General features: G+C 42.5%; 1 protein-coding gene across 1 annotated transcript in view; it reads right to left on the reverse strand.

Moving 5' to 3' along the window:
- Positions 1-23,614, reverse strand: part of Galntl6 (polypeptide N-acetylgalactosaminyltransferase like 6) — a 750,388-nt gene that overhangs the window by 3,658 nt on the left and 723,116 nt on the right. Inside the window, 1 exon segment of the mRNA XM_051169799.1 lies at positions 15,271-15,420. Coding sequence (XP_051025756.1) covers positions 15,271-15,420 — 150 coding nt within the window.

The raw sequence follows: 23,614 nt of genomic DNA on the forward strand, positions 1-23,614 counted from the left end.
GTCCTGAAAGAGCTGAGTGCTAAAGACACAAAGGCAGTAAAATAGACATGAGAGTTCATGCCTCACAGGAAGTGCATGCCTCACAGGAAGTGCATGCCTCACAGGAAGTGCATGCTTCACAGGAAGTGCATACCTCACAGGAAGTGCATACGTCACAGTAAAAGGATTCCCAGAACAAAACACAACACAGCTGGAGGAGCCTCGCAGTCCTGGGAAAAGGCCTGAGATTTGTGGCTGTATAGGGAGCCGCATAAATTCTAATCAGTCACTTGCTGTTTGCCTTTGGAGAAGTTACTAAAATCTATGAACTGTAGCTCATGTACTTGGAAATATAGAAAATGTACCCAAGTTTGTTATGGGAGGATAAAATGTGACTTGCTGGCTCCATGCCCCACATATGAGTAATTGTGTGATAGCTTCCCCGTCCCCTAATTTATTTTTAGTCAGCAGCATCTTCAGCTCTAAAAATCATAATGTACTAACTATCTGGTCTGAGGCCAGCTAGCTATTCAACACCAAAGGTCATTTCCTGAAATCCTGGCAAAACAGAGGCTGAAAGATGGACGCTCTGACTCAATCAGTTACACACCCACATTCTACAACAGTGCCTCCCACCTTAAACAAAAGGATTTAGGAAATGGGAACCTAGGGCCATTGAATCAATTTTTCTGGGTAACTACAGAATTTTGGCTGATCTAACTTTTTTTTTTTTTTTTGAAACAGGGTTTCTGTGATAGCCTTGGCAGTCCTGGACTTGCTTTTGTAGACTAGGCTGGCCTCGAACTCACAGTGATCTGCCTGCCTCTGCCTCCCGAGTGCTGGGATTAAAGGTGTGCTCCATCACTCCTGGCCTTGATCTACATCTTTAGTTTGAGATATTACTATCGTTTCAGGTTTGAGCTTTCCAGAGAGAACAATCGGGTATTGTGGGCCTTTTGGATACATTATTCAGACGGGCCAACTGAGTTAAACAGATATTTATAAAGTGCCCTTTATATTTTGGTTAATGTCAAGAAAGAGGCATACACAGGAAGACAACCTAAGTTGTATCCTCTAATCCAATAAACAAGGAGATCAAAAGTATATAATAAGTGTTTGAAGTAGAACAGTGTCAGAGTAGTACAATGTAAATGAGGATGAATAGGAAACAATGCATTTATGCATTTGATTAATTAAAAAATTAATGGGCCGATTCTGTTTACCAGGGACTTATCTATCTATCTATCTATCTATCTACCTATCTATCTATCTATCTATCTATCTATCTCACAGTTTCATTCCGTTTTTTTTCACAGCTACTTAGGTGATTCTGTCTCTTGTTTATTGTGAATAAGGCTACAGTACACATGGTGGCATGCTGACTTAAACCCTTTCCGGTATATAACTGGAGCAATACAGCTAGAGAGTGTGGCAGTTACATTTTCAGTTCTATGACGAACCTCTATAAGCACTTCCACAGCAGATGGGCTAATTTGCATTCCTAGCAACAATATTAAGTTGTTACCTTTGTCTTTGCCAGCATTTGTTTTCCTGATGATAGCCATGTTGACTGGGATGAGAGAGACTGTCAATGTAGTTCTGATTTGCATTTCTCTGGTGACAAAGGATCATCATTTGTGAACATTATCTTGTAAATTTATTGGGGTTTGTACTTTGAGAATAATCTGTTTAATTAATTTGGCTGTTTATTGATTTGCCTATTATTGCTTTTTACTTCTTGAATTTTTCATATGTTCTAGATATTAATCTCTTGTACATGGATAGCTAGCAGATTTCCCCTCATTCTGTAGAATGCCTCTTTACTCTGATAATTGTTTGCTTTACTCTGTGGAAGCCTTTCTAATCTGATGCAATCCATCTGTCAGTTCTTGTTATTATGTCCTGAGCTATTGGGAGTCCTGTTCAGAAAGCCATTGCTGATGCCTAAATTGTCAAGTGCTTTCTCTCTATACCTTGCTATAACCATTTCAAAGTTCTAGGTCTTATGTTATATACAGTCTTACATTCTAAATGTAGGGGTAGAAGCATAGGGCATAAACAATAAATCTAATAAATATGATATTATATAAAAATGGAGAAATTAGGAGGACCCGAGTTGACAATGGTGAGGCCAGAAGGAAAGAGAATTAGCAATGCAAGGACCCAAGTATAGCAGTTTCCAGAGAGAGAGAGAGAGAGAGAGAAAGGCTGTTGCTGTAAGCATACCCTTTTGGATCAATAGTCTAAGGAAATCAGAAAGGTAGAGGTAACTGAGTGCTAGACAAATCAAGTTATGGTGGCCAGAGCATCTTTGGTGTCACCAGAACACAGGGAACATACTATGGACTTTAGATGATTATATCTAAAAAGCATGCAATGGCCATAACATGAAGACACTTTGGTTCAATTCTAAGACTTGATTCTCCATGTAGGCACTGAGGAGTAGCCACTGGAGGATTGGTACTTAGGATAACATGGAGGAAGGCATTGGAGTACATCATGAGAGAACAGATGAAGGCTTCAGCAAAAATCCAGGTTTGAGTTGATAAGAGAAGCAGGCTAGGGGTAGCGAGCGCCATGATCTGAGGTTATTTGAGAAGGTAAATGCACATAGTGCTATAATTAATGGGATGTGGAGGCTGTGGTACATGGAGAAGGTGAGTGACTGAAGTAAAAGCAATATTGAACTGGGAAAATAAAAGATGACTCGGCCCAGGAGTGGCTTTGATAGTGGTTTCTGTTTTAGACATATTAAGTTGGAGATGCATATAGGATATTTAGGTGTCTATATCAAATAAGAAGTTGGTCAGACAAGATGTCAGGGTAGTTTATCTATATAAAAAGGAGTTAATTACATGAGTTTGATAAATTTACCTGTGATTGAAAAGTTGAATGTTAGAACAACATTTGTTGCAAGTAGATACTTTTATGTGAGAGAACTCCTTCACAATCAATGTCTCTGGTGTGTGGTATGGAGGGAATAAAGGCTTTGTGTGTGACTTTTAACTCAGGTTTGTCCCTGGCAATAACTTTTTGGTGGTCATTTAGTTTGTCAGTGATTTATTCCACTTGAATCTGTAAAGTGAGATCAATAGGAAGAAGGGAGGGATGAGATGCACATTGATAAGATCTGCTTTGCCACCTTTCAAGGTTGTGGAGAAGAGCACGGTTGGTATATGACCATCCTTCGAGTTCTTGGAGAGAAATCAGTCCTCAGTTTCACTGTTGGCTTCTGAGAAAACACAGATAACGTCTAAATAGATATACAAGTGACAAGTAGTCATATTGTTTACTGTTTTCTTCCTTTTCTGTAGCAAGTCAGATGCGCTCACAGAAGAACATTGGTCTCACGCATTATTGCTTAGTTTGGCCTCTTACAAGCCATGCTTCTGAATGTTCTTAGTGTACATGTTGAGACAGTGTTGGCTATAGATGGTTCTCAGCTGGTCCTCTTTCTCTCAAACTATATTCACTGGGCTGTGCGTAGTGATGTGCACGGCATACACTCAGTTCCTCTGAGAGCATCCAGAAAATTCCAATGTGTTTGATACCTGCTCTTCGGTGCTCATTCAATGTCTTTTTGCTTAACTATATTCTCAGCCTGACTTATGTTTTCCTGTCCAGTTCCACCACCACACAGATATCTGCCCTCATAGCTCATCATTTGCCTTCATGCTTAGGCATTTCAGGTGGGACTTCTTTTCTGTTCTTTGTAGAAAACCAGGAATCTTGCTACCTTGGTGTCTTGGGATGTATGTGTGTGTGTGTGTGTGTGTGTGTGTGTGTGTGTGTGTGTGTGTGTGTGTGTTTGTACCATTTTCATCATTATCTAACTTCTAGTCATTCTTTGGTTTTCTTTCAAAACTCATTTGGAGATGCCTTCCCAGCACCCCTGTCCCGTGTAGTGCTTGGTGCTTTATGTTGTTATATCATGTGGTGTCTTAGGGTTTCAGTTGCTCCGATGAAACACCATGACCGAAGCAACTTGGGGAAGAAATGGATTATGCAGCTTATGCTTCCACATCACAATTTATCATCCAAGGATGTTAGGACAGAAACCCAAGAAGGATAGGAGCGTGGAGGCAGAGGCCACAAAGGAATGCTGCTTACTGGCTTGCTTGCACGGCTTGAGTACCCTGCTTTCTTAAAGAACCCAGGACTACTTTCCCAGGGGTAGCCTCACCCACAATGGGCTGCGCCTTCCCCCATCAGCCTTCACTTACCAGGAAACTGGGACGGGAGGGGAGGACATCCTATTGGGACTCTAGATGAGAGAAGCATGGGAGAATAGCAAAGTAGAAGGATCCAGAGGGCCCTAGAAACCTACAAGTAGAACATTATGATAGGCAGATTTGGGCCCAGGGGTCCCGCTCAAACTAAGGCACCAGCCAAGGACAATACAGGCGGTAAACTTTAAACCCCTACCCAGATCTAGCCAATGGTCAGAACATTCTCCACAGTTGAGTGGAGAGTGGGATATGACTTTCTCACGTGCTCTGGTGCCTCACATTTGACCATGCCCCCTGGAGGGGGAGACCTGGTGGCACTCAGAGGAAGGACAGCAGGTTGCCAAGAAGAGACTTGATACCCTATGAGCAAATACAGGGGAGGTAATCCCCCTCAAGAACAGTCATAGGGGAGGGGAATAAGGGAAGAATGGGAGGGAGGGAAGAATGGGAGGATACAAGGGATGGGATAACCATTGAGATGTAACAAGAATAAATTAATAAAAAAAATTTTAAAAAAGAAAGAAAATGCCCTACAGGTTTGCCTACTGCCCTAATAGAGCCATTTTCTTAATTGGGGCTCCCTCCTTCCTGATAACTCTAGCTTGTGCCAAGTTGACATACAACTAGGCAGTGCATGCTTTGAAAGTTATGTATGTATGTATGTATGTATGTATGTATGTATGTATGTATTTTACATGTATTCTCTTTGAACTCAAAACTCCACATGAAGAAAAAACAGTTTTAGATCTTGTTGCTTCTGTCCATAGTTCTTATGTCCTCTAAATCAACCTGCCTAGAGTCCTGTAAACTTAACACCTCTGTTTACTGCATATTTATGAGTCATATGGTGCTACGTGCTGTACCAGATTTCTTCATTTCTCCTCCCTTAGCCACTCCTTGAGAAACCAGAATGTGGAGAAACAGGAAGCTAGATGCAATTATTCATTCAGCAAATATGAATTAAGCCCTGTGATGTGCCACAATGTCTTTTTTTGTGTGCACATAAAGAAAGCACAGAGAAATCAGTCCTTTTGTGAAACTAACCTAATATTTACCTGCAAATAGTTAAAATAGTACAGAAATGTTTGGTCTAGAAGTACAACTTCTTAGACAATGTGTTTCTTTACTTATTTGGGTGTTAAAATCAAGTCAGAAGATAGCTAGCTGAAACATGGATGGTAACAGCTGATATTGACCAAACTCTTATATGCCATACTCTAAGTGCAATGAAAATTTATTTAATTTTTGCGATAACTATTGAAGTTGAAGAATATTGTTATTTTCATTTTATAACAAGAAAATAGAGATACACAGGAAGCTTTCCAAGGCTCCAGAGTCAAGATGCACAGTAAAGCTCATGATGCAAATGGTAACCCCACTTCCACTCCAGGACCCAAAGTCTATACCCTTAATGTCTTAAGTGGAAAAGCAGTTCAGCTCCATCTTCACATCTGTTCTGACTGCAAGAAATGTCCTTGTCAACAATATCATGAGTCTTTCAGAGATCCTGTCACCAAGCTCTGTTTCCATTTGGCTATCTAGGTGCTGGCAAGTACTTGGCTCAGCCTTATGTAAGAGCAGACTCTGATTGAGTCTTTCTAATTCAGAGTGATACAGAGTGCAACTGAGTTGTTGCTAAGTTGAAAAGGCAGACATTAGAACACTGTGCCAGAACTGGTTTCAGATAGGTGAGACATATAGGCAAAACCAGAATGAGGTGATGGCACTATTTGGAAGGTCCTCCATCAGTTCTGCTCAAACTATGGCACCAACCAAGGACAATACATGCAGTAAGCATCAAACCCCTACCCAGATCTAGCCAATGGACAGGACATTCTCCACAGTTAAGTGGAGAGTTGGAACTGACTTTCACATGAACTCTGGTGCTCCATATTTGACCATGTCCCCTTGATGGGGAGGCCCAGGATACTCTAGGATCATATACAGGGGGAGGAGGTTCCCCTCAGTCACAGTCATAGGGGAGGGGAATAGGGTGAAAGTGGGAGGGAGGGAGGGATGGGAGGATACAAGGGATGGGATAACAATTGAGATGTAATATGAATTAATTAATTTTAAAAAACAACAACAAAGGTCCTCTATCATCTTTCAGACCCACCTTTAGTTGGTTTTCAAGGGTCCTTTCAGGTGACCAGGATTTACCTTCAGCTCAGAGGAAAAAGCTTAAGTAGAACACCAATTTCACCATGAGAGCAGCAGTCAAGTAAATATATGCTTTCCCGGGGGCTAATCCTCTTACTACCAGATTGACTGTTGAAAAAAATAAAGTCACACCCCACTACATTGTCACTTCCTGCTGGCACAGGGTATACTAGTGGATGTTGCGTTCTCATAACAGTAGAGCTTCATTGCTTAGTGAAGAGATGGCCCTCATGGGAATTAGCCTGGCCCTGTTCTGATAAGGTAGCAAAGCTGTCAGTTGGACCCAAGGTCTTCTCAGAGTACAAGGACTCTTTCTATTACACATAAGTGGACAGGGCAGGAATTGCGCCTCTGGTTTCTGACAAGAGGTTTTGAGAGTCTTTGCTTTCTGAAGGTCAAGGCAGAGGACAGTGGCTTAGATATTAGTGGTATTAGGTAAATTTGTGTCTTGTTAAGGAAATTCCTTCAAATGGTCATTAGTCATTCAGTGACGCTTTTGATTTATGATAGAGGGCTCGGTTAGTGTACATTGGGATCCATTAACTCGGATGAGGCATATTGCATATGTGCTGATTCAACCGTGAGTGGGAAAATAATAAATTAATTCAATTGCTATTAAGTTGGGGGCAAAGAACCAAAAAATCCAGATTGGGGTAAATTTTGAATTTCATATTTTTATTACTGTTTTTGGGGGGCATGCTGATAATTAACTTGAGGCCTTGTACATGGTAAGGCTTTGCTCTCTTATTGAGCTACACCCCACACTCCATGAGATAGAATCCAGTAGAAACAAGTGGCTAGCTCCGCAAGCACAAAAGATAAATTATACAGGTGGGAGATGAACAAGGTAGCGAAGAGAAAAATGTTATTATTTTCAAATGCTAAGAGCTAATTTAAAAGCCAAGTGTATGAGTCAAGCAAGAAAATCAACTTGGGCTAAGGTAGCGTTGTTTATAGCAAAAGAACAGAAGCGTAGACAAAGAGTAGCAGTCATTCATTCTGTTTTCCATGATTAAAGCAGGACTTGCAGTTTTATGCTCTTTTCTGGGTTATATGCTATCTTCTAGAACTCTCTAGAGCAGTGGTTCTCAACTTTCCTAATGCTGTGACCCTTTTATTTTGGTAGGTGCAGTTAACTTTATTGATGGTATTCAAGAGACTAGGGCTCCCCAGACCCCTCATATTATTCTGGTGGGGGGAGGGTAGGAGGTCTGGGATGGAAACTGAGAGGGAAATGTTCAGAGTTAAGGGCTGAGTTGGGACAGGGACTCCTCAGCAACCAAGGCCTTTATCTCTTTCTCTCTTGTTCTCATGTCCTTGTTGGTGTGTGTGGTCCAGGCCTTCTTACTCCTTGAAGGCCATGTAGGCCATGAGGTCCACCACCCTGTTACTATAGCCATACTCACTGACATATCAGGAAATGAGTTTTACAAAGTTGTCATTGAGGGTGATGCCAGCCTTAGCATCAAAGGTGGAAGAGTGTGAGGTTGCAGGGGATGACCTGGTTCTCAGTGTAACCCAGGATGTCCTTTAGTGGGCCTTCGGTGCCTACCTCACCATCTTCTTGATGCCATCATACTTGGCAGCTTTCTCCAAGCGCATATCAGATCCATGACAAACACATTAGGGGTAGGAACATGGAAGGCCATACCAGGGAGCTTCCCATTCAGCTCTGGGATGACCTTGCCCACAGCCTTGGCAGCACCAGTGGATGCAGGGATGATCTGGGCAGGCCCACAGCCATCAGGCCACAGCTTTCCAGAGGGGCCATCCACCCACAGTCTTCTGGATAGCAGTGATGGCATGGATATGGTCACGAGTCCTTCCACAACGCCAAAGTTGTCATGGATGACCTTGGCGGGGGGGGGGCATGGGGGGGGGGCAAGCAGTTGGTGATGCAGGAAGCATTGTTGACAATCCTGAGTGAGTTGCCATACTTCTCATACTTCTTGTGGTTCCCGCCCATCACAAACATGGGGGCATCAGCAGAGGGGGCGGAGATAATGACCCTTTTGGCCCTGCCCTTCAAGTGGGCCCTGACCTTCTCCTTGGCAGTGAAGACACCAATAGACTCCACAACACACTCCACACCAGCATTCCTCCATTTGATGATAGCGAGATCTCGCTCTGGGAAGATGGTGATGGCCTTCTCATTGATGACAAGTTTCTTGTTCTCAGCCTTGACAGTGCCGTTGAACTTGCCATGGACAGAGTCATATTGGAACATGTAGACCATGTAGTTGAGATCAATGAAGGGGTCATTGATGGCAACAATCTCCACTTTGCCAGATAAGCAGAGAGCTCTGGTAGCCACGCGACAATATGGACAAATCTGTCCACTCCAACTTTCACCCAGCTGTCTCTGGAACAAGGAGGAGCCAAGATGCAGCGACCCCTTAATCTGGTTCCTCAGGCTGTGGTGGCCCCCAACCATAAAATTATTTTTATTGCTATTTCATCACTGTAATTTTGCTGCTGTTATGAATCATAATGTAAGTAAATATTTTCTAATGGTCTTGGGCGACCTCTGTGAAAGGGTCATTCCAACCTCACAGGGGTCACAACTCACAAGTTTATGCTGCTTTAGATGGACTGTCCAGGAGATTGAGCTGGATCCAAATGAAGCCACGTGAAAGGTAGAATCTGGAAACTGGGCCATTGTATCAGCAGTAAAGACCAACGACCAGGCAAACATTTTCAAATATTTTAATTTGTTCTGAGCAAAATGGACTAACCTTAATCTGTAGCGTACTGGAGGTCAGGGAGTAACTTTACAACCGTTAGAAATGGAAGGGCTGTTCAACTATGGCCACAGATTTTAGAGTCAGAGTAGGAATGCATTCTTTCTTTGCTGACTTAATTGTGTACCCTATATTCATTTGGGGCCTGAAGTCACTCTCTAACCAGAATGTTTTAAAATTAACAGTTCCATGGCCTCCCATCTGCCATCTTTGTGGACCAGCTTGACTTTTTGATGTGAAGACCAAAGCCTAGCATGAAGGTTAAGATAAATAGTCAAATGTTGGCACAGGCCAAAACTTTTACCTACTCAGTCACTTTAAACTAATAGGTATCAGTTTAACTGGTAAGTGTTTTTTTTTTTTTTTCTTATCTACTCTCCCTGTTTAACGAAATGTAAACATCTTTTTCAAAAGTGGAAATTAAAGTGTAAGAACATCCTAGAGAGCAACTACAAAAAGTAATTTTAAATGTTTACTGTTTGGTCATTGGGGGAGGGTATTTGTGATGAAGAAATATGGTGGGCTCCTCCAGTACTGCTGAGCTTCCTGATGGAGAGACTCCTATACCCATAACCAAACCCTTGGATCTTTAAGTCAGTCAGTGAGTATTTATTTAGAAACTTCACTATTAAAGATTAGGCATGTGAAAGAAAGGAGCTGGGTTCAGTGGCTCAAGCCTGGTATCCTAGCACTTGGAGGTGGAGGCGAGAGAATTGGGAGATCTAGGTCATCCAGGGTCACGTGGAGAGTTTGAGTCTATCCTGAGCTACGTGAAACCTGGTCTTAGGGCACGGAGGAAAGGGTGATAAAAGGTTCCTGACCTCGGGGAGTTAAGGTGACAAGTGACTGACCACACTTGATCAGTGTTTAAGTTACAAGGCAGGGAATGTGATCCTGGAAGAGAGACTGATGCTGCGGCCCACAGAAAGCAGGAGGCAGGCACAGGTTAGAGAAAGTAGGCAAGACCTGAGCTGGAAAATTGGGTCTTCATCTAACTGCCTGTTAGAACCCCTGGGGAGATTTCAGAATCCCCAAACCTCACCATCTAGAGAGCTTTTGTTACCTTACAATCTACCACCTTAATAAATGTACTTTCATGCGTTTTGACAACTGATGCTTTTGTAATGTTTAATTCTGTTTACTCCTGCTTTTACTCCAGACTTTTCTTAGCTATCTTCAATCCTTTCACATTGGTTTTCACATCTGAATCTGCTGCCACTTGATTGGCTTACACCAAATGCATGTTTCAATTCGAAAACTTAACCTTCACAGTATTAAGCTATAATCCTTATGATGCTCTCTCAATTACAATTTTCTTTTAAAGGATATTGTAATAGCTTTTTTTTCCCCTGCCCACTCCCTCTCCTCCCTGCTTTAGCTTGAAACCAGAGCTTCCTGTCACAAAGGCTAAACAAGAAGTTTACCACAGACGGTAGCCAGCCCTGCTCTGCAGCTTTCCCTGTGGTGGCCTTGCATGTCTCCCCCACCCCCAGACAGGAACTTACTAGTTATCTTAAGCATTTTATGATAACAACATAGAACTAACTGCTCTTTAGTTTCACTTTCTGGTTTTTGTTGCTCAGGTATGGACAACTGGTCTCATCATGTTGAAATCATGCTAAATGTTCTAATTCGATTGTAATGGTTTAGTTGCCCAGACTCTTGCGTTTTCAGGATATTTAAATGCATCGTCTGTGAGTAGTCCATTTATCCTCATCCTCTCTAATCTTGATGCCTTTACCTTTCTTTAGTCCATCTAATTACATTACATATGGTATCCTGTACATTTGAGTAGGGGTGGCTAAAGTCCACATCTTATTTTGTATTTAGTCTGTCAAGGAAAGTTTCTCTTTCTCTCTCTGGTCTCTCCGTCCCTCTCCTCCTGCTCCTGGTCTATTCCCATCCTCTTCCCCTTTCAAACAGTCTCCTTTAGCTCTGGCTGGCTAGCGTGGAACTTGCTATATAGACCAAGCTTATGCAGTGCTAGCGGGGCAGGAGTGGAACATTCCTTTAATCTCAGCACTTGGGAGGCAGATGCAGGAGGATCTCTGTGAGTTCAAGGCCATGCTGGTCTACACAAAACCACACACACACACACACACACACACACACACACACACACACACACACACCAAACAAAACAAAACAAAACAAAAAAAACCCAAAATGAAACAAAACCTTATGGCAATCCTGCTCTGCTGCCCCTTGCGAGGATCATAGGTGTGTTCAATCACACTTGCCTGGAAAAAAGTTTTGTTAATGACAAGTGATAGTGTTTGTTTTTTATTTGGGTATTTAGTGAGATAGTGGAAACTTTATTATTACACACACATTTATAATTTTTCCTTTTTTGAATCCACCTCTCAAATGAATGTGCTCACAGTTTTAATTTAGGTTATACATTTTGAGACTCTTAAATTAAGATACATGCTGTAGGCTACCAATAAAATATTGGCATTAAGAGGAGTAGGGCATGGGAGAGAGCTTTAGTTTGGCGAAGATAACAGCTGTTAGTGTTACTATCAGAGACTGACTGCTTCAGGGATATATTCTGTTAGGCAATAACATTGTTACCATTTTCTACCCACACAGATAGAGCTTTGGTCCAGCTATAAGCTTTACATGGCTTATCAGTTAATTATTATACCTGCTATAGTAATGAAGAATTGAAAGTGAAGACAAAAATAATTTTAAGCTTTTCTTTGCTGTTTTGAGACAGGCTCTCGCTTTGTTGCCTTGGCTCACAATGTGTATGCCAGGACACACTGTCCAGGCCAGACTGGCCTTGAACTGGTACCAAGTCCTCCAGCCTCTGCCTCCTCCTGAATCTTGGGATTACAGGTATGAACTACCAGAGGGCCAGATTATATTAACTTTTACTAAGACTAAGGCCTGACTTCTATGTAGACCAGTTTCTGAAGGTTTAGGAGAAAAATTGGGAGGTGAAATGAATTTATTTTCTACTCAGCGAGAAACCAAGCAGCATTATAAAACAGAGGAATGAAATGGCTAGATATTTTGGAAATTCCCCCTGAACAAAATAGAGTGTGGGAAGGGCAGGGAGATCCTTTAGGAAACCACTGCAGCGACCCAAGGGTAATATGGGAAGAATTGCGCTCTCTCTCTCTCTCTCTCTCTCTCTCTCTCTCTCTCTCTCTCTCTCTCTCTGTGTGTGTGTGTGTGTGTGGTGTGCATGCACTCATGCGTGCACAGGCATAAGAGTGTGTTTTGAAAACAATGGCTGGGCAAAGGAAGCAGCAAGTGGTAGTGATTGAGTAGATGTGGGGATGGAAGAGGCGAAAAGAGAGTTTCCTGTTGAACGATGATTTAAATATTTTTCCTGAGTTGCTCCTCTTGTAACAGGGGTCCCCCTGGTGGCAAAAGAGAACCAAGGTGGGGATTTCTCTCCTACGGGAGACCTGCTATTCTGGGACACACTTGTACAAATGTAGTTACAATATTGTAAAATAGAGACATCACTCTCCTCTGGGGCATCAAAGAGACTTATTTAAGAATAAGAGCTGAGAGCTAATTGTTGCTAATGGACCAGGAAGTGGTGTTTGACCACAACCTTCACCTGTTTGAATGAGGTAGATACTGGCCAACTTCTTCTTCTTCTTCTTCTTCTTCTTCTTCTTCTTCTTCTTCTTCTTCTTCTTCTTCTTCTTCTTCTTTTTAAATTTTATTTTATTAATTTACTAGCCAACTTCTTTCTCCATAAAATCTCCACATAGCTGGAGAAGATTAGCTGGAGTCTGTTGAACTAAATCCAGCAAACACTAGGGAACTCTCCTGGGGTGTATTGATCTTGTTTCTTAAGAGCACAGCGGAAGAGTGTGTAGAGACATTGAGGCCAGATTCATCTGAGTTTGAATGCTGGTTTGGCCACAGTTCTACCAGCATTACCTTAGCATTTTTCTACGTACATTCTACATAATAGCATCTGGCTATGGGGCCTCAGGTGACGGGTGCGAATCACTTGCTCAAGGCTTGCTCTTCATTAACAGTTGGAGTTGGTCCTGATGATTCCCTTGGGAGCTCAGGAGATGACCTTTTGGACTGATTCATAAATATTCATAAATACCAAATTTAAAATATGGCAATAAAAAGAAGGCACTTCGAAACAACCTCAGATTGGTGAACTGGTGGATTACTCCCCTTTTCCCCGAGGCTGAGCGCAGCTGAACAGGGAAGGAGGCATTCCAGAGAGCTGTCTGAATATTTTCCCTCTATGTGTTGAGCAGCCCTTGGATTTTTCAAAAACAGGTGTGCTACATAGGCCTGAGTCATCGACCAAGATGAGATATTTCAGAAACTTTCCATTTTAAGCTGTTGGCATGTTCCTGATGGAGTGTAAATGCCTTGCTTGCTATATAAATCCATGGCGTGTGACCTCTTGCTGAGCACCGCCACTGATCTGAGAAGCTAGCCAGAGCACAATCGCAGCGAGTGATTGTTTTCCACCAATCCCTTTAGATACCGGAGAGGTCTGCAGTGTTGAAGTCCCTATGAGCTCCCTTTTGAAATCACTGCAGCCTGGTGTTTCTTCTCCAAGAGCTCTGTGTGCGTGTGCATTAGTTGGTCTTATCCATCTGTAAGCTTTTGTAAGCCCCCTAATGAAAACAACTGCATTTTTGAGGCTTAATTGCTTATTATTGAGTGGTCTATCTCTCGTTCTATAAATGTACAATGATGAGAAATGTTCTGTTCATTAGGGGCCGCCAGCATGTGAGGCAGATCGGGAGTTTTATTGATGTCTATGGAAAATATCATCCTAAAGGTCAGAAAATAACTGTTGGAGAGGAAAACTTTACCTTACTACACTCCACATCAACCATATTGTATTGAATAACAGAGTTTGACAAGACTAATCAATTACACACTGCATAAAGAGAACAGTTAAGTTTTCCCATACAGCCGTTAGTTTCCTTCCCTTGTATGGGTGAGACCATCTACTCATTAGCTCTTTAGATTTTAAATTGAATTGTAGGATGTAACAGCTGATATTTTATGCCATTTCTGGAGATAAAGCCAAAATCTGCTGGATCCCAGGAAGATGATGACATATGGAATGGGCGGGACAACCAAGTCTGCTCTGAGTGAGGCTGTTTTGGTGTGGGCACCTCGAAAGGTCGAAACCAGAGCTTTCACAAAGTGAGAAAACACTTTCATGGTTATTGCTTACCCCTGTGCCCCCCCCCCAGCCTCTTCCACTTTCTGTAATTTGGGGGCACTTTGGCTGTAATTTGGGGGCACGTTGGCTGGTCTCTATCACAGGAGAACCATACTTCTACTGAAAGCACTAGGTCCACTTTTCTGATAGCCTGAATAAGTTTGGGTCGAATCAGAGCACCAACTCTCCCTAGCTGGGAGAGCCTGTCTGTTCTGTGGGTCTGAAGGGCAGCCAAGAATGAAAATGCTTAAAAATAATATAATTGCTTAATTAACTCAATAAATATGAGTCTGTATTTGTTTTAAAATTATTTTCTATCATATTTGTTTTAAAACTATTTTTAATCATTAAGTATTAACTTATAGCTTAATTTATTTTAGGTTCTACAAATACGTTTTCCTTTGAGATATATATATATATTTTATATATATAATATATATATATTAGGGAAGATTTTATGGCCACATCACAAATAGGTCACTTTTTGTCCAAATGTTACAGTTATATCTACATGAATATGTGTGTGTACGCGTGTTGCATCATGTATATATGTATGTATGTATGCATGGATTGATGCATTTGTTTTAACCAGAAAGCTGCCAAGCAAGACCCTGGGATATACAGTAAATAAATAGATGTATTAATCTATGTTTGTTGTGAGTTAGGGTTTTTAAGAATTATGTACAAGAATATTTGCTTAATTAACATGTGGCAGCTTTTCGTTGAGCCGAGTGGTACTCGTTATCTGGAGTCATTTTTTTTTTTTCAGTTATCCCTGCTTGGGAAGAGGTACACGTGACAAGTGAAGGTAAAAGCATGCTCTCTCTACTGCATCTTTCCCTGTCATGGTGGCCTCCATATGTGTGAGCTGAGTGTGTGTACATATGTCCAGGTGACACTCTGAATCAAAACAGCATGGTTTTAACAGACCTCTTGCGACAATCTGAAATCACGATAGTTTGAGACTGACCACAGAGCCGACTCTTACCTCCCGGTATCCCCAGAGCTGGTTCCCTTTCATGCCGTGACAGTCGTAGAGGGTGACGGGGCTGCTGTGCGAAATGGCATCGAAGCAGAATTTTCGAGTATGTAGAGGCTCACCGGGTCGAATATCCTCTCGCCACCCGAAAGTAAAGAGCTGGCAAAATAACAGTAGAAGAAAAGCTGTGGTGAGTTCAACTTGGGGAAAAGGTTCCAGAACGTAGAGGAGAGATGCTTTAACAAGTTAGAGCTCACGTTTTATGATTCCAAGGAAGAAGGAGACCTCAGCATAACGGAGGCATTGAAAGGGCATGTGCCAACTTCCGCCCCTGAGCCCAGACTGGTAAAAATGCAAAGGAGAAGTTTTCGGTTAGGAACAGGTAAGGAAGGACAGAAAGGAAGGGTGGAAGAGAGGGAGAAGGATACTTTGAAGGTGGAGGAAGAGGAGACGAAAGGATGAAAGATGAGAGAGGTGAGAGGGAGGAGGGAGGGGCAGTGGAGGATGGAAGAGAGGCAAAGCCTTTAATAAAACTCTTAACATTTGTCACGTAGATAAAATGTTCCTGGATCAAGGACCGCAGAGATGGCCTAATGAGCAGATTAACTGCCAAAGGACAAGGCTTAAAGTTGAGCTGGATTGATGCTCGCACCTTGAAAAATCCAATTTAAAGGAAAGCCGATCTCAATGAACTAAAGAATAGGCAAATTAATTTTCTAGGGTAAGTTAGAGTGATTCTGTGGGGGCGGTGTGGACAGTTTTAGCTTGTAAGTCACAGTAAGGAGTCCACTTCACACTTACAGGTCCCTGACCTTCAACCTCACGCAGGAGTTTCATGGAATGAAAGATACCACGAGCCCGTTTAATACCTCAGGATGCCGTCCATTGTCCCCTACCCTCACCCATGCTACCCGTCTGACTTTGTAATGTTACAAATGCTAGTTATGGTGTCCTAAATCAACCTTACAATGTGTTAAATTTACAAACTGCATTCCCGTTGAGAAAGAACTTTTTTTTTTTTTTTGAGTTACCTGAGTACATTTGTAGGGTAAATCAGAAAAGGTCCTTAGTTAAAAGAGAAGATGGACTGAGGAAGCCTTGTGATTTCTTCCAGTTCCGGTTCAGTAGGTTATGTAATTCTTAGAGGAAGACTCTAGGAGGCAGACAGCTGTGTGAAGACAGCTGTCCGGGACAAGGCCTTTTTGGCAGAAAGCAAGCACAGTGCAGATGATACACTCACCACTGACCTCAGTATATGAGTCCTACCTAGAGAATCCGGGGTGGTTCATGAGATGGCTAAGAGAAAACAGCTAAGTGGTTGGGTTCTGAAAACAATTGAAAGGACTAGAAAAAGAAATTATTTAAATCCACCCTACGCAAGAAGACTGAGTGTCTGTGCTCTGTTCCCCTGAAAGACAGGGCAAGAGACCAGGATTGCCTTAGACAGAAGGAGAAGGGGTGTCAGGTTAAATTTATTTATTCATTTATTTATAAATGTATTTATTTATTTGTTTGTTTATATTTTAATGTACATTTGTGTTTCATTTTGATCTTTTTATTTACTTATTTATATACTTTTATGTACATTGGTGTTTTGACAGCATGTATGTTTGTACGAGGGTGTCAGATCCCCTGAAACGAGAGTTACAGACAGTTGTGAACTGCGTTGTAGGTGCTGGGAATTGAACCTGGGTCCTCTGGAAGAGCAGCCAGTGCTCTTAAGGCTGAGCTATCGCTCTAGCCCAGGTTAGGCATTTGTGATGGAGCCATGAACAGGAGGTGTGTAATCTCTTTCCCAGGTTTTCTTTTTGGTGGTGTTGTTGTTTTGTTTTTAAATCATGCTTGTGGGAGCTGGGTGTGGTAGCGCACGCCTTTAATCCTAGCACTTAGGAGGCAGAGGCAGGTGGATCACTGTGAGTTTGAGGCCAGCCTGGTCTACAAAGCGAGTCCAGGACAGCCAAGGCTACATAGAGAAACCCTGTCTTGAAAAACCAAAAGAAAGAAAAACCACCCCCCAAAACCAACCAACCAACCAACCAACCAACCAACCAAAAAGCCCCAAGCAAACACCCATGCTTGTGGACTGAGACGCATTGATTTGGGCTGCTCCTGATTTTGACCTATCTTCCAGTCGGCATGTACTATACCCGTGGCTTTGAAGTACTGTGCTCCTCTCTTGTGACAATCTTGCCTGCTCCCTTTCATCTGCCTGTTCAACACAGGTGTTTCACCGGGTTCTCTCTCTGTCCTGCTTGGCCTTAAATTCCCCCAGACCAGTTTTCACCAATACACTCAAAACCCAGTGACCATGTCTGGTCTAGCCCCCAGCAGGACTTCCCAACTGTGCATCGCCCAGATGACCCTGTTTCAACATAGCATGCACTCAATCAGATTTCCATTTCCTGGATAGCCTGTTCTCTTTCAGTTTGTCTTAGCTGGTGATAAGATCATTCATCTTGTTAGCTGTGCTGTGAAGTCGTTGAAAGTTTGCCTCATTTACTTTTCTCATCCAATTACTCATCAAGTCTTGCCACTGTCTCTCATCTTGGCTGTGCTGGGGACCAACCCAGCCCAGAACTACAGCAATAGCCTGCTTCCTTTCCCACATTGTTTTTCCTACACACACACACACACACACACACACACACACACACACACACACTGTGTGTGTGTGCTCAAGATGGTTCAGAGGTCAGAGGACAGCCTTAGGCATCAGTACACGTTTGTTTTAAAGACAAGGTGCCTTGTTGGCTGAAACTTGCCACAGAAACTAGGCTAGTGTCCAGTGAGCTCTCAGGATCCTCTTGTGTTGCTCACTTCCCAGTGCTGGGATTAAAAGTATGTGTGACCAAACCTGTCTTTTGGATTGGATTCTGGGGTGTTGAACTCGGGTCCTTGTGCTTGCAAGGAAAACACAGTCCCACACATTAGTCCCTCCTCCTAGACAACAGAGATATCTGTCTGGGAGGCATATCTAATCGGATTGTCTGTCAGCCAACAGTGGGTTTACTCGTCAGTGTAGACATCCAGAGGTCAAAGCGGCCTTCATTTCTGAACAACTTTGCCTTCCTCATCTCTTTTCTTAGTCCATCATGACTTCCCATTGTGTTTCTATATCCCTCACCAGGTAGTGAGAGCTTTAATGGCACAGCGTGTTCTTTTAAAACTCACTTTTCCAGCACCCAGAAAAGTTGATGCTTAATAAAATTTATGTTCAATACATGTAACTTATACTAATTACTTCAACAGAAACTTGAAATTATCAAGATAAACAAATTAGGTTTAGTCTTTAAACCAACCAACCAACCAACCAACCAACCAACCAAACAACTGGGTCCTCCTGGCCTTCAGCTCACTATATAGCTCAGGCTGGTCTTAAACATCACAACCTTCCTTAGCTTTCTGAGTGCTGACATCACAGGCGTGCGCCACGCTGACTGGTTTGAATCAAGAAATCTTGACTAACTTCTGTGTTTATCTTCTGCCTGTCTTGCTCTATGTGTGTTTGGGGTTTTGTTTGCTTGTTTGTTTTGTTTTGAAGGGAAGACTTATTTTGGCTTATGTCGGAGGAAATACTCAATAATTGGGGTGTCTGTCTGGTTGCCGCTCTCCTTGAAGGCAGCCAGAAAGAGAGGTTTAACCGAGGAAGGAGGATCCACCGTGACTGTGGCTGGTACCTTTATATGGGCTGTGGCCCTAGAGCAAATCAAAAGGGAAAAGGGGAGAAAACAGCGGCGCATCAGCGTTCATCTCTTCCCGTTTCCTGACTGCAGCGGCGCCATGGCGCTGTGGACGACTGCCTAGCACTCCAGTCCGTCTGGCCAGAGCCCACTGTAGTTCTCACTCAGGATTTCCCTCCCCAGTTCAACCTATCGGGAGAAGCCACAGAGCCACAGTGGGAGGTGTGTTCCCTGGCCGCTTCCCAGTGCAAATAATAGAAACAGAAGTGAATCCTCAACAATGTCAACTAGGCTTTTTAAAAGCTTTTATTTACTTGTCTAATTTTAGGGAGGAAAGGGTTGTTTGGCTCATAGGTTACAGGTCATCATGAAGGGAGGATAAAGCAGGAAACTCAAGGTGGGAGCCGAAGCAGAGACTCTAAGGAACGCTGCTTACCGCCTTGCTTCCGGCTCATTCATGTTCACCTACCCCCCTTTTCTCTTTCATGGTCTCTTTTTCTTTTTTGTCTTCCTTTTCCTCCTCCTCTTCTTCTCAGTTCTTTGAGAGTTTCATAAAATGTGTTCTGATCATATTCACCCCCTCCTTCAACTCTTCCTAGATCCACCTTCCTCTCCTTTGTCCCCTCCCCCAAATATTCGTGCCCTGTGGAGTGGGAAGGAAGGGTTTACCAGGGGCTGCACTCAGAGAGAAAACTGTCTCTCGCCATGGCACGGGGTGGGGCTGTGTGCCCAGCTCCCCTCTCTACACTTACCTTTTCTATACTCAGCAGCCTAAAGATGAAAGGGTTTGTTGTCCCCCCCTCCCCCCACAACCTTCCTTAGAGAGATGTAACTTCGGTCTCAAGCATCCAGGCTCCTTTTATTCCGTTGTCTCCTACTTTTCATTAAATGGATCAGTTAAGCCCCAAGGAATGCCCGTTATGACAGCAAATTTGTCTCTTAAACTTCATCTAGTCTTATTATAAAATCTGGGCAAACTTCGGCAACTTTCGTTTCCTGTTTCTAGGATTGTTATTATAGGGTAATGACCTTCTTTCCATTGGTAGATTGATAGTTGGAAGGGGATTTTCATAAGGTATTCTGCATTATTCTTGCTATTTTTTACCTGGTGATTGCAATCCTGAGCCCCAGGTGATAAATCTTCAAATTATATCAATTGCTTTACTTTTGTGTGCCTTCCAATGACTATTTTTTCTGTTTTATGTTTTTAAAATGTTTCCAGTGGATCCTTCGTTTGATACTTTTTTTTCCCCCCAGAGCAGAAACAAGCAAACAGTATTTGGGACTTACTGTGGCACTCAAAATCTGCCTCCTACTCCTGGACCATTCTTACTAGCCAGAAGTATGTAGGTTTTCTTAACAAAAACCCCTGATGGTTTTTGTTCTCTTTTCAAACTCAAACAATTAGTTTAGAAGTAAGTGGATGTCAATTTCCCCCCTCTCTTCTTTTGAGTGATGCTTTAAAATATGCATTTTGAGTCATGAACTTTTTTTCTTGCCTCCATGTGCATGTGGTGTGGTCTGTATTGTGTTGTATTGCATTGTATTATACAAATAAACTCTATATTGGAGCCGCAAACACACTTATCTTAATCTGGCATCCTGATGAGACAATTGAAAAACATGTTTTCCTCTCTGTGGGGAGTGATATTTTATTTCATTGTTATGCCGTTTGCAGGAATTGGAGTTATAGCATGGTTCTTCCTGCAGTGTGTAATCATCACAATGCGGTGTCCTGGTAGCGGGTTGTTTATTCCCAAAGAAAGGCGTGTGTTCTTTCTCTGCATACTCTGACTTTGTGGATTCCTATTTGTGTGTGTCCCCCTCCAGGTCTGGATAAGAGAAAAATCTGTCAGCTCCCTCAGCAGGACGGAAAGGCCTGCAGTGCTTCTTCCCTGCAAGAGCTCAGTGCCTGCTGCTGAGCCTGCAGAAAGAACAGGCAAACTAGGCCAGGCGAGCCGCCTCCTCTCTTCCGACTCCCCCCACCCCATATACTCATAATGGGACTGGGGAGTTGCCTTTTAGATCTTACACTCATATTTGGATCTATTTTTATTTTTCTTTCTTGATCCCAAGAGGAAACTGGGAGCCAGCACACAATGCTAGAGTGATATCAAACAGCTCAGCAGCTGACCCTGGAAGCATGAATCACACGCCTGCTTCCCTCACAGAAGCAGGATTAATCCTGACTAGTGTGCTGTGTAAGGTTTTCTTTATAACGGTGTGCTTCAACGGACCCTTCTTGCCTTTGTAACAAATTTGTTTACTCATTTCGTCAGTTTGACTGCTTTGGTATTAAAATGAATACCCATAATTTCCCAGGCCTGATGTATGTCTCATCCAGGAATTTTAATCTAAATGTAAAAGAGTGAGTTATAATGTACAAGTCCTTAAGCAAAATACTGAATAAGGTTTACATTAATTACTGTAAAATGAATTTGCCTGTGCCGCGTCAGTATATGGAGGCACATGTTACTGTAAGATGAATTTGCCTGTGCTGCATCAGTATGTGGAGGCACATGTTACTGTAAGATGAATTTGCCTGTGCTGCATCAGTATGTGGAGGCACATGTTACTGTAAAATGAATTTGCCCGTGCTACATCAGTATATGGACGCACATGTTTCAAGCAGGATTCAAGTCTCTCCTCCTTGCAACCTTAGGCTCTCCAGAGACTGGAAATCTTTCTAAAGGGCTGTAGTATCTGAGGGAATTTTTTTTCCTGCCTGTGTAGAATTTTCTTCTTGTCTAGTGCTGCCCTCTGGTGACTATTTCTTAAATTACATGCCTACAGATTTTACAGTTTAGCCTAAGGTAAATCAATAAAAGTATGCAAGATACTGCAGTTTGTTTGGAATAATTTTTAGCTGCCAAATAAAAATTACAGGCCAGAGCACACTTGATTCTAGAATTTCCCTGTTTAGAAATATTAAATCTGGTTTAGATAGTCACACGCGTGTCCACGTAAGCTACCTAAATCTGTTTTCTGCTTGGGCTGAAAAGAAGAGATGAGTTTAAACCAAGAGACAAAGTTTTTTTGTTATAGTATCTCCCTTTAATTTTAGAGAATATTCCTCTGAAGAGCTCCGAATGCTGGTTTTACTGACAGGCTTCTTGAGCTTATTTAAGGATGATGAACCTCTGGGCCAGAAGAATCAAACAGTTTCACAAAGCTGCTTGGTTTAAAGTGAAGTCTATGTTGGCCTGAATCTATGGCCCTTTATCTTTCTAAGAACACACTGGATAATGACTAGTTGGAGAGTGTTAGAGGGTGTACGTGTTATCTGACGAGATTAATCCTTGACTGTCTTTTGAACTTGCTGCTTCTGCGATTGTAATTCAGGATGGGAAGGGCAGGGAGAGAGTCGGGAGGGGAGAAGTGTCTTTTAGCAGCTCCTTACGGCCCTCAGGATGTGGTAGGGTCAATGCTCAATTGTTCATTTTGCTCAAGACTCTTTTGTGTGGAATGTGTACATGAGGCACAGAGTCTCTCCAAGGCACAAGAACGCTCCAGCTGAGCCCACTCTCATCTGGTGTGCAAGACAGGCATTTGAGGAATATAGCTACAACAGTGCAGTCATGCCAACAGGGCACATGCTTGCTTCTTTTTCTTGCTGTTTTCCTAAGATGGTTATGATGGTCCATCCTGAGAAACTGGAAACCCTGTCAGGGCATAATGCTGCGACTGTGGGCTTGGCCTTCTGCAGAGGGAAGTGGGATGGGAAAGGCCTTAGCTGTGCTTAGCAGCTGTTTTTCTTTGCAACTATGACGATAGCTATTGATTCTTGTTAAACCTGTGTGATGCATCCCATACCTTTCTAGTGGAAATAGTTCATTCTTCAAACCTGACCCATGCAGTGCTAAACACTATCGTTTCTCTTTCACAGGTAATCCAATTTAAGGAGAGACCCATTTATAAAGGCGTTCACGTTTTAAGTTGGATTAGAAACCACACTTTCCTTAAGTGGAGCTATAGTGAGATGTCTTTCAATAAAAGCAGTGCATCGCCTGAAAACAGCCTGTGGGGTGTGTGTTGGGGCGCTGCTGCCTCAAATAGCCTCAAATTTCCATTGCATGCACAATTAAGAACCACTACTGTGCAGGACGCAGTGGCACAAACCTTTAATCCCAGCACTTGGGAGGCAGAGGCAGGAGGATGTCTGTGAGTTCGAGGCCAGCCTGGTCTATGAAGTGAGTCCAGGACAACCAGGGCTACACAGAGAAACCTTGTCTCAAAAAAACAAAACAAAACAAACAAACAAAAAACAAAAACCAAAAAACAAAAAACCCCCCAAAAAAACCCAACAACAACAACAACAAAAAACCCAACCATCCAAACAAACAAAAATAACCAAACAGATAGCCAAGAGGGAAAATTAAGGTTGGATGAAGTCTCGAACACAAAACATAGCCTTTTATTAAAACTATGCAGTTTTGTTGGACGAGTTCCCTCACACTCTTTAGGTTCACTGCTTGAAAACTTCTCTTGTGGGTAAGACAGTAAGAATGTGTCACACCCATCAATTCTACTACTTTCTTTCTTAAATAAAAAATAGTTTCTAGAATTGTGCAAGGAGTTGCAGAGATGGATAGCTCAGTGGTTCAGAGTTGGATTACTCAAACATCAGGAGGGACCAGCCCTGAGGAACTGGGGTAGAGACAGGAGAATGCTAG

The sequence above is a fragment of the Acomys russatus genome, chromosome 27, assembly GCF_903995435.1.
Source record: "Acomys russatus chromosome 27, mAcoRus1.1, whole genome shotgun sequence".
NCBI lineage: Eukaryota > Metazoa > Chordata > Mammalia > Rodentia > Muridae > Acomys > Acomys russatus.